Here is a 14,669-nt window from a genome sequence, read left to right on the forward strand (position 1 = left end):
TAGAACATCATGCATCCTCCTCATGACCCTGTGTCAAGGTTGATCCACACTGATGAGATGCGATGAGATCTGCTGGGTTTACTCAGGAGTAGCTTGCCAAGCCCCTTGCATTTGGCTGATATGAAATAGGAACACATTCTCTTCTGGTTTATGCCTGGGTGAGCCATTTCTGTAGCATTCAGAAGCCTTCATTAGTCAGGCTGTTTGGAGAGGAGGCACACCCTCAACCTGAGCTGGCTTAGCTTTTGGAAGCATCTGAATTCCAGTCCTCAGTTGCAGCTGAGCAGCAAAAAATGCAAGAGGGAAGAATCCAAAGTGGTCTTGGGGTGTTCTGAGCTGCTTGGATCCAGGGGAAGAAGGACATGAACACAATCTTTGAACACTGATTAGAAGAACCATTATGTGGCTCTGCCTCGTAGGTTGTCATGGGCCTCAGGTTATTAGTGTGACACCACCAGCTAAGAAGGCTTTCTGCTACATCGGTTTTGTCATTGCCAGAAGAAGGGAGAGCAGTGGGAGAGGATGCAGAGGGCATTGACACCCATGCTGTGCTGCTGGAGGATCCTGTCAGCGAGAAAGGTGACAGCAGAGTTGCACCAAGTGATTTGGACACAGGACACACTGAGTTATTACAGCTTGGGAGCACGCAGTCGCTATGAGAGCGGGCAGATTTCTCTATGCATAATTCAGTGCCATAAACATGTACACAACACTAACTCATTCTTCTACTAGACTACTTTAATTTCTTGACAATAACCCCACTAAACTGACCTGGAAAGAAAGAGGCATTCAATGTTTATAATTTGATTTCTGCCCTATATAATTTTGGCTCGCCTTCTTCTCATGTAGTTGCTAATATGAGTTACTGCAGATTTAGTGTTTTGTTACAGATTAATTCAGTGGGATTTTTGGCTAAGCTAGCGTCCAAAATGACTTTGCACTTGGTGACATCTGCGATGCCAGCATGCAAAATGATTCTTCTGGCATTCTTACAAATTATATTGTACCACTGCGTAGGTCTTGAGAAATCCAGCTATGACCGTATCTGATTTGGCTAAGAACACCAAGTAATATAACACAAATAGTAATAATAGTTATTTTGCAGGAGTAACAGCTTCTGGCTATTTTCATTCCCTCTCAGGCAGACCTGGAACCCAGGCATACTTTCAGTGTTTTCTATACCTGTTACAGTCAGAATTCTTTTAGGTTTGACTAATAAGACCAGGCAGTTGCATCAGGACAGTCACATTATGATTCTGATTTTTTCTGTTATAGAACAACTGGTATATTTGAACAAAATCCTCCTTGTTCTGACTGTCTCTGCCATTCCTTCTGCTGATGGACCTGCTGAAGCCCATTAGACATATAGCTTAGATGTATCTATATAGATACAGAGATATTTAGATACAGATTTTAACAGTTCTGCTTGGCTGCCTTCAAGAGACTTTTCACTGCCAGAATGGCTTTCTTTCCAAACCTTTTATTTGGAGGATGTTCTGGTGACAGGAAGCCCACATCTTAGAAAATTCATTATGCCTTAAGAATTGAGGTCCACTGCCAGTCATTAGAGTCCTCAGCATTTGCTGAAAGCAATTTTATTTACCAGGTGCAATTGTGTGCCTTTTTCAGACTGTCTTTACATTGTTGACAAAGGTACACAATTTTTAAGATCATGATGTCGCTTTTCTTCTGATTACTCATCTACATTTTGTGATTCACCTCTACTGCAACATTTTCATTGACATCATCCCTATGCCAGTAAAAACATGTTTTCTTACTAAACTAATCTTTATTAGCTTCAGTTTCAGAGACTGTCCTTGTTCCCGAGTTAGTGTTTTCTAACAACTGGCCATTTTTTTTTTCATTGATTAGTTCATCTCTTGCTGTGCTACTGACACTTTTAATTGACAGTGAGTGACTCTGCCTCACTGATCAAGGAGGAGGTGGTGTCAAATAGCTGAGGTTCATGATCAAGTGAACCCCTCAAATGTGTGGAACCTACATCAGAAATACATATTTTTAAAATTCTTCACTTTTTTTATCTAAAAGTCTAGACACTTATAAAGAAGGTGCTTCTTACGCATTTGTTTCTCATGTATATTTTTACTCCTAGACCCTAGAAAACACTGGTATTCATTACGGAAAAATGAAATTGGAGGTGCAAAAGCACCAAGATGGCTTAACGGCACTGGGAATTGCTAAGACACTTGCTCATCACTTCTTTTAACCGAGACGAAAGAGAACGAAAGAGAACTCGTTAGCTGACAGAAGGGAACCGAACACGAGCTGGGTTGAAGTTACTTGTACGGTGTGCTGGGTCCGCTGCGGGTACCGAAAGCATACCGAAATCTGCATTTAGGACGGCGCAGGGCTACTGAAGGATGCAGAAATAACATTCCTGTATTCCTGCAAAAGGCTTAGGCCACTGGCTTCCGGGGGCACGGAGGGGCCACTGCCCGCAGTGCTGTCGCCTGTCGGTACCTGCCGAGCTCGGGCAGGGGGGCTCGGGGGCTGCGCGTTTCCTCCCGCACCGGCGCCGCTGTACCGGGCGAGGATTCCCGGCCGGACAGAGCCCGGTGCAGACGGCGTCGGGCCGGGTGGGGAAGGGTCTGCGGATGGGTGGAGGTGCTCACACGCCGGGAGGCGTCGGGCTCCGCCGGCCGGGACGCGGATCTCCGGGAGCACATCCAGCCCGTCCGCTCCGGGGTGACTCCCGAGGCCGCCGGGGGAGAAGCTGCCGCGGGCGGGCGGTTCTCCGGAGGAGCCGCCGCCTCACCTGCGCCCGCCCCGTCCCTCCACCCCCGCCACCTCGCGCCGGGGCCGCCGAGCCCCAGCGAGCCGCCCGGGCACGGCGCGGCGGTGGGCGCGGCCTCCGCCGCCCGCCCCTTCCTCCCTCCTTCCTCCTCCCGCCCGCCGCTCCCGCGCCCCCCGCCCGCCGCCGCTCCCGCGGCCCCGCCGGGGTCTCCGGGCGCCCCCGCGCCCCCCCCCCCCCCGCCCGCTCGTTCTCCTCCTCCTCCTTTCCCCCCGCCCTTCCCGCGCGGTGGTTCGCTCCTCCCCGCCCCTTTCCCCCACCTCTCCCGTCCCCTCCCACCCCCGGCTCCCCGCGGTGGTCTGGCCCGGCCCGGCGGCGGAGGGAGCGGCGGAGCGGGCGGGCGGGCGGCGCTGCCGGGCGGGGGTCTCGCTCTCCGGGGGTCTCGCTCTGCGGAGACGCGGCGAGCAGCGGAGCGGGGCGGGGGAGACAGCGCAGCGAGCGAGGCAGCGGGAGCGGCTCCCCGACCGCGGGCAGCACCATGAGGTGAGCGGCCGGCTCCGGAGCGGGCGGCGGGCGCGGGGTGGGGGGCGATGCACCGCGCCCCCCGGCTCGGGCGGCGCACAGCCGGGAACGGGAATGGGAGCTGGGGGGATCGGCCGGCGGCGGGGGAGGGGGCCGGGCCGAGGGGAGCCCCGCGGTGGGGGAAGGGCCCATTGTTAGTGGCGGCGGGGGAAGGGCGGCCCGCCGTCCCCGTCCCCCCGCGGCGGCGGCGAAGTTGCGATCGGGAGGCGGCGGCGGGGCCCGGGCCGGGGCGGGGGGCGGCTCCGCTCCGGCGCCTCCCCCGGGCCGGGCACGGCGTGAGCCCCGGTTGCCCGTCTCCTTTCTTTCTCTGCCGGTGGTGATTTTTTTCCCCCCCTTCCCCTCCGCCTTACCCTGCGCGTGTTGCATTGCAGCAGCAGCTGGGCTTTTCCCTCGGTAATCAATAAAGAGGCGCCGGGGGGGAAGGAGGGAGGGGGGATCCCCCTCTTGGCAGCCGAGAAAGTGTCGCGTTTGGAGGTTTGGGATGTAAACACAGAGGTGGCCGCGGCTGGGGGCGGCAGGGAGGGAGGTGGGTGCCTGGTGCCTTCCCGCCGGGAACTCCCGCTCCCCGCCGGCTCATTCATTTGAAGGCGATTTTCTGCCTCCCCGGCCCGTCCCCCCCTTCCCCCCGCCATCCTCCCCCCAGCTCGCTTTTAGCGCCTGTTCTGTTTCCATAATCTCCTTTCTGGATTGGTGCAGGACCCGGTGAGAAATGCGGCTCGGTGGCCGAGCGCTGGTCTGGCTGCTCGGGGACGCCGTGCTCCCTGCAGGCCTGCCCCTCACTCAGACAGCTGGGGAAACCAGTTACTCATGCCTTCCTTTTTTTTTCGCCTGGAAGTTATTGTCTGCCTTGCAGTTGGATATGAACCTTCTTTGTCTTAAAGACACGACTGTAAGTCGTGAGGTCCTTCGGAGTAGAGGTCCGGCAAAATTTGCGTGATCAAAGTCGGCAAATTCCTCTGCTGCATAAAACTGATGAGCCATTAGAATTCCCGTAAATTGCAGGAAAATCCTAATAAAATTTTTTGTCTATGAAGGTTCCCTCTTTCAGTGCACCTTCAATGGAAAGAATAGCATTGCAGTGGGAAGCATGGGAACAATCTCCCTGTTGTTTTGTTTAGAATTGTGTTCCTGTATTTCCCTCTAGTTTTCTTTGTTAACTGTAGGTATTTATGTCCTACGTTATTTTAAGCTTTGTTTTGTCTTGTGATAATTTATTTTCAGTTATTCATGTTGCTCATGTAGAAGTCAGATACCCTGCAAATGAAAAGTTACTGCTTGGAAAACCTACAGTTAGTATCCAGATCTTTTAAGCAGAGGTGTTCTTTTTAATTATCTTGACAGCCTTTAGCACAATGAACCCTGCTAACCGAGCAAGACTTGGCATAAATACCTTGGGAAGCCCCGTGTAAGTTTGGGTTTCGTGCTGGCAAAAAGTGCTTGAATTGTGCGGGTGATGCCGAGTGAAGTGAGCTATGGCAGCAGGACTGCTCACTGTTCACTGATGTAACTGTATGTGTGCTAGGACTTGTGCCAGCTTGGAGGGAGCACAAGTATTTCTCTTAACCAGCACGACAGGAAAGTGTCTAGGTTGAACCTACCCTTAGGTTGCTTATTTAGATGTTTGATTAGTTGACTTGCAGCAGTGAGTAAATGTAGGTAAATGAATATGTTACTGGCCTTGAAGCTTGCTACCTGCTCGGGCCTGCAGAGCATCAAGCTGGTAAGGGGGACATGCAGTTGTGATTTGGAGGGTCACTCTGGTGAGCGGTCATGTGGTGTTTCAAAGGAAACTGACTGTCAGAACACTTGGTTCCAACCCTCTGGAAAAAAAGAAACAAGCTGTACCAATTAAACTACACAGGCTAAAAAAATGATGTGGTTAAAGAAGTATTTTCTCTCTATAGAAGCACTATTAAATTTACTCAGTTTTGTTTAATTGGTCCGACTCCAGTAGAATGGCAAGCTTTCACTGCACGCTCTCTCTTTGGACTTGTTTAGACTATGGTTGATGGTATATTTCTGAAACATGTTTAAACAGTATCTTCATGCTGTATTTTGTTCAGGCAATGACTTTTAATGTGCATTTGCTGGTCAAGGCAAGGTCTGGTGGGTGAGGAGTGACAGGATAGATGGGACAAGCGACCAGCTTTTCATATACAGCTCCTCTGTTTGCAGGTTCTGTTAAGTCTTAGCAGTTTATACTAAAAATATACTTTTGGCACAATATTGATGGGCTCGTGGAATGAGTAAACTGCAATTTGTCATTGCTGTTGGGCAGGTAAGTATGCAGTTGGTGCTCCAAAGAATAAAAAAATAAATAGATGAATTGAGACTGTGGGGGGTGGGGCAAAAGCATCCTCACTTTTTTCCTGTAAGCTGTTTTTTTCCTGAAGCGTTGGCTATTCTTCAGGCATCACAAGCCTGAACTAATTCTGATGATTTTGTGTTAAGATCTTGAGTCTTGTCTGTGTGATTAGCTGGTCAGTTACCAAAGAGCAAACTGGTTTTCCTTCTGTCAAATAATACTAAACATCATTGTGAAGAGCATCTTTGAATGTTAAAACAATCAGCAATTCTGTAAGACACAAACACCACCACTACACAAGAATTAATTCTTGCAGAAGTCTGCTTTGTATTCAAATTGAAATGATATGCTATTTGAATAACATCTGTTAGGGGTTTTAGGTTGCAGAGAAACTCTGAATATTAAATATCCCAGTTAAATGGTCTAGCCTAAGTATGAAGTTACTTGGTTCAGGAGCCAGCTTGAATAGGGCTGTGTGTATCTGTGTCTCCTGTCCTAGGTAAACAGCTGATTCCCATGAACACCTGTTGCTCTCTTTGTACTCTGTTAGCTGACAGAAGTGCTGCCCCTAATACAGTTTCCTGAAAGCACTTATATTATAATAGGTATCCAGGGATGGGCATATTCAGTGAGGTTTCCATTCACCAGCTGACTGGAATGTGGTGGGGGGAAGAGGTGAAGATGTAGGTAACAGCAGAGTTTGGTGTCCCTGTTCTAGTAATAGCATGACTTCCCATCGTATTTGTACAAGAAGAACGTGTGTGAACAGACTTTTATTGTAGCATATGTTGAAGTCTGTATTACGGAAGCTGGTAAACACAACTCTGCTGCTAGAGCTGGGATTCTACAGTGAAGGTTAACTGAATTACCCTCTTTTTTTTTTTTTTCTTTCATATCAGGCTCATATTGAGTGTTAACTGCAATAAAAATAAATGAGCTTTACAAGATACTGACTTTTTAAAAATCAAACTGTACAGCCTTCCCTTGGGATTACTACATCCATTTCTTTGTGTGGGAAAGAATTGTTTTTCATTAGCGTGCTGGTCAGAAAGCAGACTGCTTAGTTGTGTTTCATTACCCAAGTTCCCAAGAACTGAGAAAGAAACAGTATTTTTAAGAAATTTGAAATTCAAGTATTTCCAGAGCCCAGTATCATAATTTGTGTTTATGATGGGCTACTATGAATTTCATATATATATGAATTTTATTCCATGTTTAGATAGGGCAAACAGCTAAATTATTATAGATTTTGCCTTTTCTGAAAAGTCATGTTATATTCTCACTTGTGTTTTTAAGCTTAAACAGTAGCTAAATTTGTGGTCTCTAAGCCACACTGAAATTTCTATTTATTTACAATCAGCAGCATTTCTGCTCAAATATGTTGCTACAGAATGCAATTCATGTTATTATTTAAAAGTCAGCATATTTTATGCCTGGATTGGTAAGCCTTCATTATATTTTTAAGTGTTGTGCTAAGAAAACTAATACCATACTCACTGTTTACTGAGTGAAAGCCCATAGCAGAAGTAACAAAGCATGTACCTTCATTAGGACTAGGAATTCTTGAAGGAACCCACACGCGTTTCCTGGGGTTTCCAGGAAGGTGGGTATACAAGAGCATCATCAGTGACAATAGTACAGTTCAGTTTGCTGCAATAACTGCAGTTACTTAAGGTGGTGAAATAGCACAGCAGCAAGGCCATAAATTTGATTTATGACATTAAGTTATTGTTGGATACATAAGGTAACTCTTTGGAATTGTGCCTTTAGTTTTAATACTTGCCCGAATGGTGTATTTGAAATAGGAAGCTTAATTTAGTTGAGAAATATTTGACAAAATGTTGGAAGTGCAAGCATGCAGTTAAATTAGACTGGATATGCATAACTGCAAGCAATACAGTTCCTAAAATTGCTTGTATCTCAAGAGAAAAATTGGTGGTGTGGGCAGATTTTTTTTTCAGGTGGATACAAGAATTCAGGTTACTTTCCTTGTTCTTAAGTAAACTAACAGATGGACTGAGTCATCTGTCTGATAGAAGTGTGGTCTTTAGCTTGCACTTTATTTGTGACAGTTGCAAGTAATTTTTGGACAGGCTGTTTCTGCCCACCTGATATGGGATCTGACAGCTGTTTTGCCCTCAAGGCCTCTGGATAGTTTAGTGAATTATTTTGATTGTTAAAGTATAAATCTTTAAAAAATTACCATGTGAATGGAGAGTGCAGCAATGAGAATACAGTTTTTTTAGACAAAGCTATTTATGACCATCTTAGCAATTATGTTGTCAGCCTCTAAAAATTAGAAACAGTCTGGGAGTGTGTATAATTCAGGAATGCTCTCTGGAAGGGCATGTACAAGTTTTTTTCTTGACTCTGATTCAGGGTTTCATGTTTGCTGTTGGAGGTCAGAAAACAAGAGTGAGTTAGTTGGCATCCTGCTTCGGGCCCCTATAGCCTAAGAGCCTTTTTTCTCCACTTCCATAAAAAGCAGAAACATTTTTCTCCCAGCACCTGTTTCAGTGGATGCTTTGCCCTAAGTGACGTCTCTCGGCGCTGCCTTAGGCATGTGATTGGAAATACTTTGTAATGAGGGCTGCTTCTTGCCATGCCAGGGCAGCTCATGTGGAACTATTATAGAAGTAGGTTATTGAACCACTGGATAGAGTCATTTGTTTTCGTTACTAGAGAGAGCAAATGTATTTTGTGAAACAGATATTATTCCCTTCTTTGCTTTGACCTTTCATCTAGAATTGCTTTTGACAGTTCATGCCTGCTTCCACTCAGCAGTGGAGAAATACATGTGCCAGCTCTTCAAACATCCAGGCATGTTTAGGTTTTAAGAGAGCTGTAGTGGTGAGAAAGAGCAGAAGATACGTGTTTTTTGTGTTTGATTCAAAAAAATTTGACTTCTAGTAGTAGCTCAAATTAAATGTAGCCGAGACTGAAGTCACATCAGCCTTTCTGAACTATCAGCTGTGATATTTGTTGGTGCCTACCTCACTCTGCCACCCCACCTTGCCCTGACAGTCCTTGGGAATTCAATACAACTACTTTATGTTTTTGGGCTGTTAGAATCTCCCTTGGGATTAATGTGGGAATGAAGCTGCTTTTGTATCTGCCTGTATTTAAACCTGCCAGGTGAGGAGCCACTCTTGTGTCCCTGCTGTGCCTCTCCCGCCCTAACTTCCCATGGGTTCTCACAAACCTGGAAAAGAACATGGCTTGTATGGAGCTTTTTTCGTTGAATAATAAACATAAACTTTTCCCCCTTTTAGAAGCAGCTGCGCTACCTTATTTTAACTTTGAAATTTTCTAACATGAGAAATAAAAACGTATATCTAAGTAATTGAGTCGGATTTGAAAATACTCCCTACCAATACTGGTTGTAGAGGAAAATGTTGAATTTTACTTTAAATACTCCTTATAAATTGTTCTCCTAATTGCTAAACCTCTCCCCTGCTCTTATGTATTACAAGTCTCCTTCACTCTAGCTATTTCATGACTAATGTTAAAAATGTTCCAGAAGAGAATGTGGATGTTGTGCTTACCAGCCTCTGATGGTGCTATGTGGTGGTGTGTGCTGCTCCTAATGTTATGGTTCTGAAGGCACGTATGGGAGGCTTATGGAACTGCTGCTGGGGAGGTGATGTGACATCTTTCTGGGTCTCCTGCCCAAATGCTGGTGACAGCCTGGAGGAGAAAATGGGACTCTTCAGTGGGATGTGAGATGATGTGTCAATCCGCTTCAGATTAGTCTTTCCAGTTGAACTGCTTGTAATAAGCACATGTTTTGGGACTTGATGCACAAGTTAATGTGAGGAATTGAAGTACAACTCTCTTGTCTCTGTGAGTAATCTTTAGGCAAGGCTCATTAAAAAAAAAAACACAGTCAATATTCCGGGAAAAAAAATATATATTTGCTCTTAGTTTCACATATTGAAAATTCCCCAGGCAAAGCTGTTTTATGTAAAAGAAGAATAGTAAAAATGCTTTCAGTTTAGTCCAAAATTGGTCTGCTTCTTTGCAAAGTCTGTGGGTTGGTGTTGTGGGCTTTTTCTTTTTTGTTTTTTTAAATTATGGTAAAGAAAGGTGCTGACACCAGGTGAAGTATGGGAGAAAGAGGTGGAAACTGATTTTACTCCAGAGGGTGATACAAAAATGCTACTTTGCTGGACTGGTGAGCTGCCAGAAATAACTCTAAACTTCTAGTTTGCAGCACAAACGCAGTTGGAAGGATTTTGTTTGAAATTGTTTTTTTCATTGTCTTTTCTTCAAAAATTTGAAATTTGTTTCCTGAACTGGATTACAAAGTAATCCAGTAATCTTACTGCAAATTCCATAAGGCAAGGTTGTCGTTTGCTCTAGTATACTTGCCACCTAGTTCAAAACAGAAGAGCTTTTAAAGCCTGGAATTAAGCAGAATGATAAAAGAGCAAGAGCAATCACTGGTATAGCTAAAACCTGTATTATACATTAGTTGCAGTTTTATAGCAAGTAAAGAAATATTTAAATTTTCTTTTTAGAGGAAATCAGTTTCTGTGTATGTCCTTAAATTTCCTAAAATGTAGTTTAATGCCTAAAATTTTTTTTAGGCCATTGACAGCTGTCAGTTTCACTGGTTACTATACAGTGAAAGCAGCTTTTAAACTGAAGAGCTTTCAAGGGCATAGTAGTTGCAAAGTTGCAAAGGCATGTAGTTAAGATAGTGTTTTATTGTGGTCCCATCTGGCTCCTGGTGAACACTTTTCTGTTTCAGTTGTGTAGACTAGTATATCTTTATTTGTGGTCAAGTCTCCTAGAAGTTTATATTTTGCGGAGATTTCCATTGAAGTTGCATTTTTTTCCCTGTCATATGGGATTGAAAATGGAAGTACTAAGTGGAAAGGTGATTTAAGATTCTGTTGTAGTTCATGTATTCCCAACAAACCTTTTAATACTGCTGCACTAATGGTATTTTTGCTGGCATTGGTGGAAAGAGGTGGTTGGTAGTTCTAGGTTCCTTTCAGCTTTCTCGTTGGCTTTGCCAATGTGACTTAAGCATATGCTCTGAGTAAATCTGGGCATTGAACCTGCTAGTATTGCTGCCTAAAAACACTAGTTCTTCAAATAACTTATGTTGAATATGTGTATTTTTTCAGGTTCCAAGCTTCCAGCTCCAGGCGAGCAAGAATTTTCCTTTTCTAGCTAGTGTATGTTGTTCATGTCAATAATGTGTTACAATGAACACTACACATTGCTACTTGTTTTGAAAACTTGTTTTCTCCCTGTATTTTCCTGTTCTATAAAAATCTCATTGCCCTTTGCTTTCTTTTAAAAGCTTGCAATCTTCTATAAACAGTGCATAGTGATGTGTACACCTTTTATTATATCTCCTGTGTTGGACACTTGTTGATATTTGAGGACAGTGTATGATCCTTTTGGCAAGCCTTAGTCCATTAAACAATGCTGTTATTTAAGAGTGCCCAGGCTAAATTTAATAAAACAGATTTAAAAAAAACCAGCTTGCTGGATTTGTATTTAAAACTGGACACAGTGAAGCTTTCCTAGAAAACTTGGATTCTTGAACACATTTGCAAAGCCTGTTTTTAGAAATCTGCAATTGGCTTCTGTGGATGGTAAATGGACTTCACAACTTGAGAATAAACATAGTTACCTATTGTTTGAAATAGATGGTGTGGCCAGACTGACCAAACAGTGAAACATAATCCAAATGAGCCTAATTTTGGCAGAGATGATGAATCAAAATAGTGAATGACAGCACTGGTTAAATGATCAGTATTGAAGTTTCACGTTTGTATATGAACATACTACTTAAGAACAAGTATGTTTTCGTTATGTACTACTCCAGCAGAAATACTGGTGTATTATTTTTAAGATTAGGTTTAGAAGTACTTTTTTTCCTAGTTCAGAATACTTCTGCTTTGATAGAAATCTCTGAATATAGTCAGAGATTATATTTTAATGTATTGTTATACACTGATCTACTTAGTTGAATCACATTAGTGTGAGTAGAACAGGAGGATGGTGCAGGAAGTGTCTGATGTATGTGAAATAAACATATTTGTAACACAGGACTGCTTTCCTAGTCAGGTATGGACCATCTGGTCTGAAGCTGAATCTGGAGACAGTAGATCTGTCTCTGGTAGTCAGTGCTTTTTTCCCCTTAATTAGAGCTTACTGACTGAGGGAAGACATAAAAGACCTTTCCAGTTCATTGCTGTTCTGACCAGGAGGAGGCTGAGGAGAGAGGTCCATTTTGGAAAGCTACCAGGGAACCTGTGTCTAATCATGAGTAGGAAGATGAGATGAATGATTAGAACTTACTTGAGTAATAAGTGTTTGAACTTAAGCACAAGTTGAATCCAGCAGCTCAGCTGCTTCTTTAGTGTTACATGTTTTGGAGAATAATTGAGAATGAGGTTTTGTACCATTTCAATGGTTTCCTTGGGTTTTTAGCTACTGAGTGGAAGTGCAGTAGTAGCTTTTGGATATTTTTTTTTACTTTGAGATTGAGGAAGAAGACCAAAGCAGTAAACACATAAAAGAAGTCAGTCAAATAGATTTTGCATCTTAAAGATTTCATGCGGCAGTCTGAAGGATTGCAGTGGTACCATTCTAGTTTCCACAGTGTGGTGTGATGAGTCCAGTAGCCTTTAGTTTGGCCATCAGCTGTGTTAACTGCATCATATATGGATTATCCTCAGAATGATTACTGTTGCATTTTACATCTGACCTTGCATCTAAGCTGTGAGGTGAAGAAATCTGGACTGCTGCTCTCAGGGACTTGATGTTGTATTCTGGCAGTCTCTTTGAGTAGTCTGTTCATAAAGTTTGGAGGAATAGGGTGGTTTCAGGCTTCTTCTTTGGCATACTATAAAGGTGACTTTGAAACCACAGGGTATTCCTTTGATTTTGTGTACCTTTCTTATTCACTGATAGAACAGGTCTGTGTTCCTGTAATTGTCACTGTTTCCAACAATAGCTAAATCCACAAATGGCTGGCAGTAAGACAAACAGAAAGGTTGCCTTGCAGGTTATGAATACTGTAGCTGTAGCTGTGTTGCTCTAAGCTTATAAACATGACAAAGGTTTTAGAAAGAGAGGCAGTATCTTTTATTAGATTACCTGCTGCAGTGGTGGGGAACAGGGCACGGGCAATTTCATACATCCAAGGGCCGAGTTCCTCAGAAAGTTGCTCAATTCTTTGGAGACACCAAGTGGAAATTTTGTACTCTGTGGATTGTTGCAGGTACATTGCAGGTACAGGTAAATTTACTGCGTGGTTAATTTTTTTATAGGAAGCTCATAGTTTTGATGTCTGACCTCACAGCAATATTTAGTGTAATTCTTATCTCAGAGATTAAGGAATTGGGTGTTTGAAAACAGGTTAGCAGCTGTAGGATCTATTTAAATTGCTGTTTGTTTTTGTATTACTCTGCAAAGATGATGTCTGCATAAAGGAAGTGGAGATTGTTCTCTGCAATGCAATGTCAGAAAGTAAACCTGTGAAAATACTTTTCAAATGTTACTGTTTCCATGTGAAACATGAAGATCTATTTTCCTTTGAAGCATCTGACTACTGGAAATAACTGGGGGAAAAGGATGCTTGGAATGCCTTTTTTAGAGCCCATCTCATGTCAAGCTATGGTCTTGGTCACTAGTGTGACTTCTGTATAGTAAATCTGTAAGATGCAGATAGAAGTGGATTGCATTGCAAGGGTTGCATCTTTAGACATGACTAATGCTTAATAATACTTAATAGTAGGATTTTATATTTTCCCTGTTGAGATCCCCAGTTACCACAGGATAGAGGAGTGTACTGTTAAGACAGTTCTGGGTACCCTGGATATCTTGCCTTGAATTTCCATGCCTCCTTTTCTTAGGGCAGATGGATGCAAAGCAAGCAACCTCTCCTCTTGCAGTGCTTCATGCCCCAACAATAAAAAGAAAACCTTGATATAAAGACTGTTCATGTAACTGTGAGGAATGCTTGCGGGTTTGGTGATTTGAGTAGTACCAGTCTCAGAATTCAGCAGATTTTGAATCCACATATTTGAAATCTCACATTTTTTCCTCCTGGGTTGAACTAACCTCCAGGGCCCTGAGTATGTTGGTGCTTGGCGGGGGGTGTAGGGTGAGTAGACTCACTCCAAAGCCCACTCATCAGGTATTTTGGTTGTAACTCTCAGGGAGCTTACCCTGGTCTTGTCTGGGAGTGGGGAGGGTGTTTAAGCAAGAACCAGCAAAGAAACAAACAAACACCTGAGAGCGGATTCTCTCCAATTTGCTGGTGTGTATTTTTATATAATTTATGGTGTATCAATGTAACAATTTCCCAGCCACTTGAGTGATTGCCATTTTCTTGTTCTTTTGGGAACATGGGGAAATCTTGTGCAGTTCATACTGTTTTACAGAAAACTTTCCCATGAAGAGGTATGTAGGTGTACATACATTGTTGTGAAATCTGAAGATAAATTGATTTTAAATTCAAAGTAGTTTGGGTAGGTGCTCATTTTTAATATTTTGTAAGACAAAACCAATCCCCCAAACAAAACAAAGCAAAAGCATTTAGAAATAAAGTCATAGGCTTTTCTTTCAGAATTTGAGTACCTTAATTATTTTTTTTTTTGCATAGTATGACAGAAATACTGTAAAATGACTAAAGCATTTAATGCTTAAGAATGGAAGTTTTGTGCATCTGAGAACTTTTTCTTGGTCATTACTGTAGAATTAAAAATCGTGCTGGCCATATGCACTGCAGCAGGGAATTTTCTCCTGGCAGCACCATACCCTCCAGCCACTTAAATGCACATTTTAACGTGAAACAGAGTAAATGCTGGAGATAGCATCTGTGGTGGACTGGTGACAAAGGTAATGTTCTGTTTCTCAGGAAGACTGGGGTTAATTGTAGCTTGGCAAGTAAAAAAGAAAAAAAGTTCCATATTGTTTTTCCGCAGTAGATTCCTGTTGCTATGCAACAAACAGAATGTCACTTAGTACAGGATATATTAAATTGGTATTCCCGGCACATAT

The 14,669-nt window shown here is 43.3% G+C and overlaps 1 protein-coding gene across 6 annotated transcripts in view; it reads left to right on the forward strand.

Annotated features, from left to right (window-relative positions):
* The first annotated feature begins 3,097 nt into the window (after positions 1-3,097).
* Positions 3,098-14,669, forward strand: part of ENAH (ENAH actin regulator) — an 89,816-nt gene continuing 78,244 nt past the window's right edge. For 2 of the 6 annotated variants that reach the window (XM_014252888.2, XM_014252890.2), the window contains exon 1: positions 3,098-3,295. In XM_014252888.2, coding sequence (XP_014108363.1) covers positions 3,291-3,295 — 5 coding nt within the window. In that variant the 5' untranslated portion in view covers positions 3,098-3,290. The remainder of the gene's footprint in view (positions 3,296-14,669) is intronic. The other 4 variants (XM_014252892.2, XM_014252893.2, XM_088052741.1 and 1 more) reach the window with 4 other exon arrangements.

The sequence above is a fragment of the Pseudopodoces humilis genome, chromosome 3 (assembly GCF_049639895.1).
Source record: "Pseudopodoces humilis isolate 2021_Gansu_Grassland_sample_001 chromosome 3, ASM4963989v1, whole genome shotgun sequence".
NCBI lineage: Eukaryota > Metazoa > Chordata > Aves > Passeriformes > Paridae > Pseudopodoces > Pseudopodoces humilis.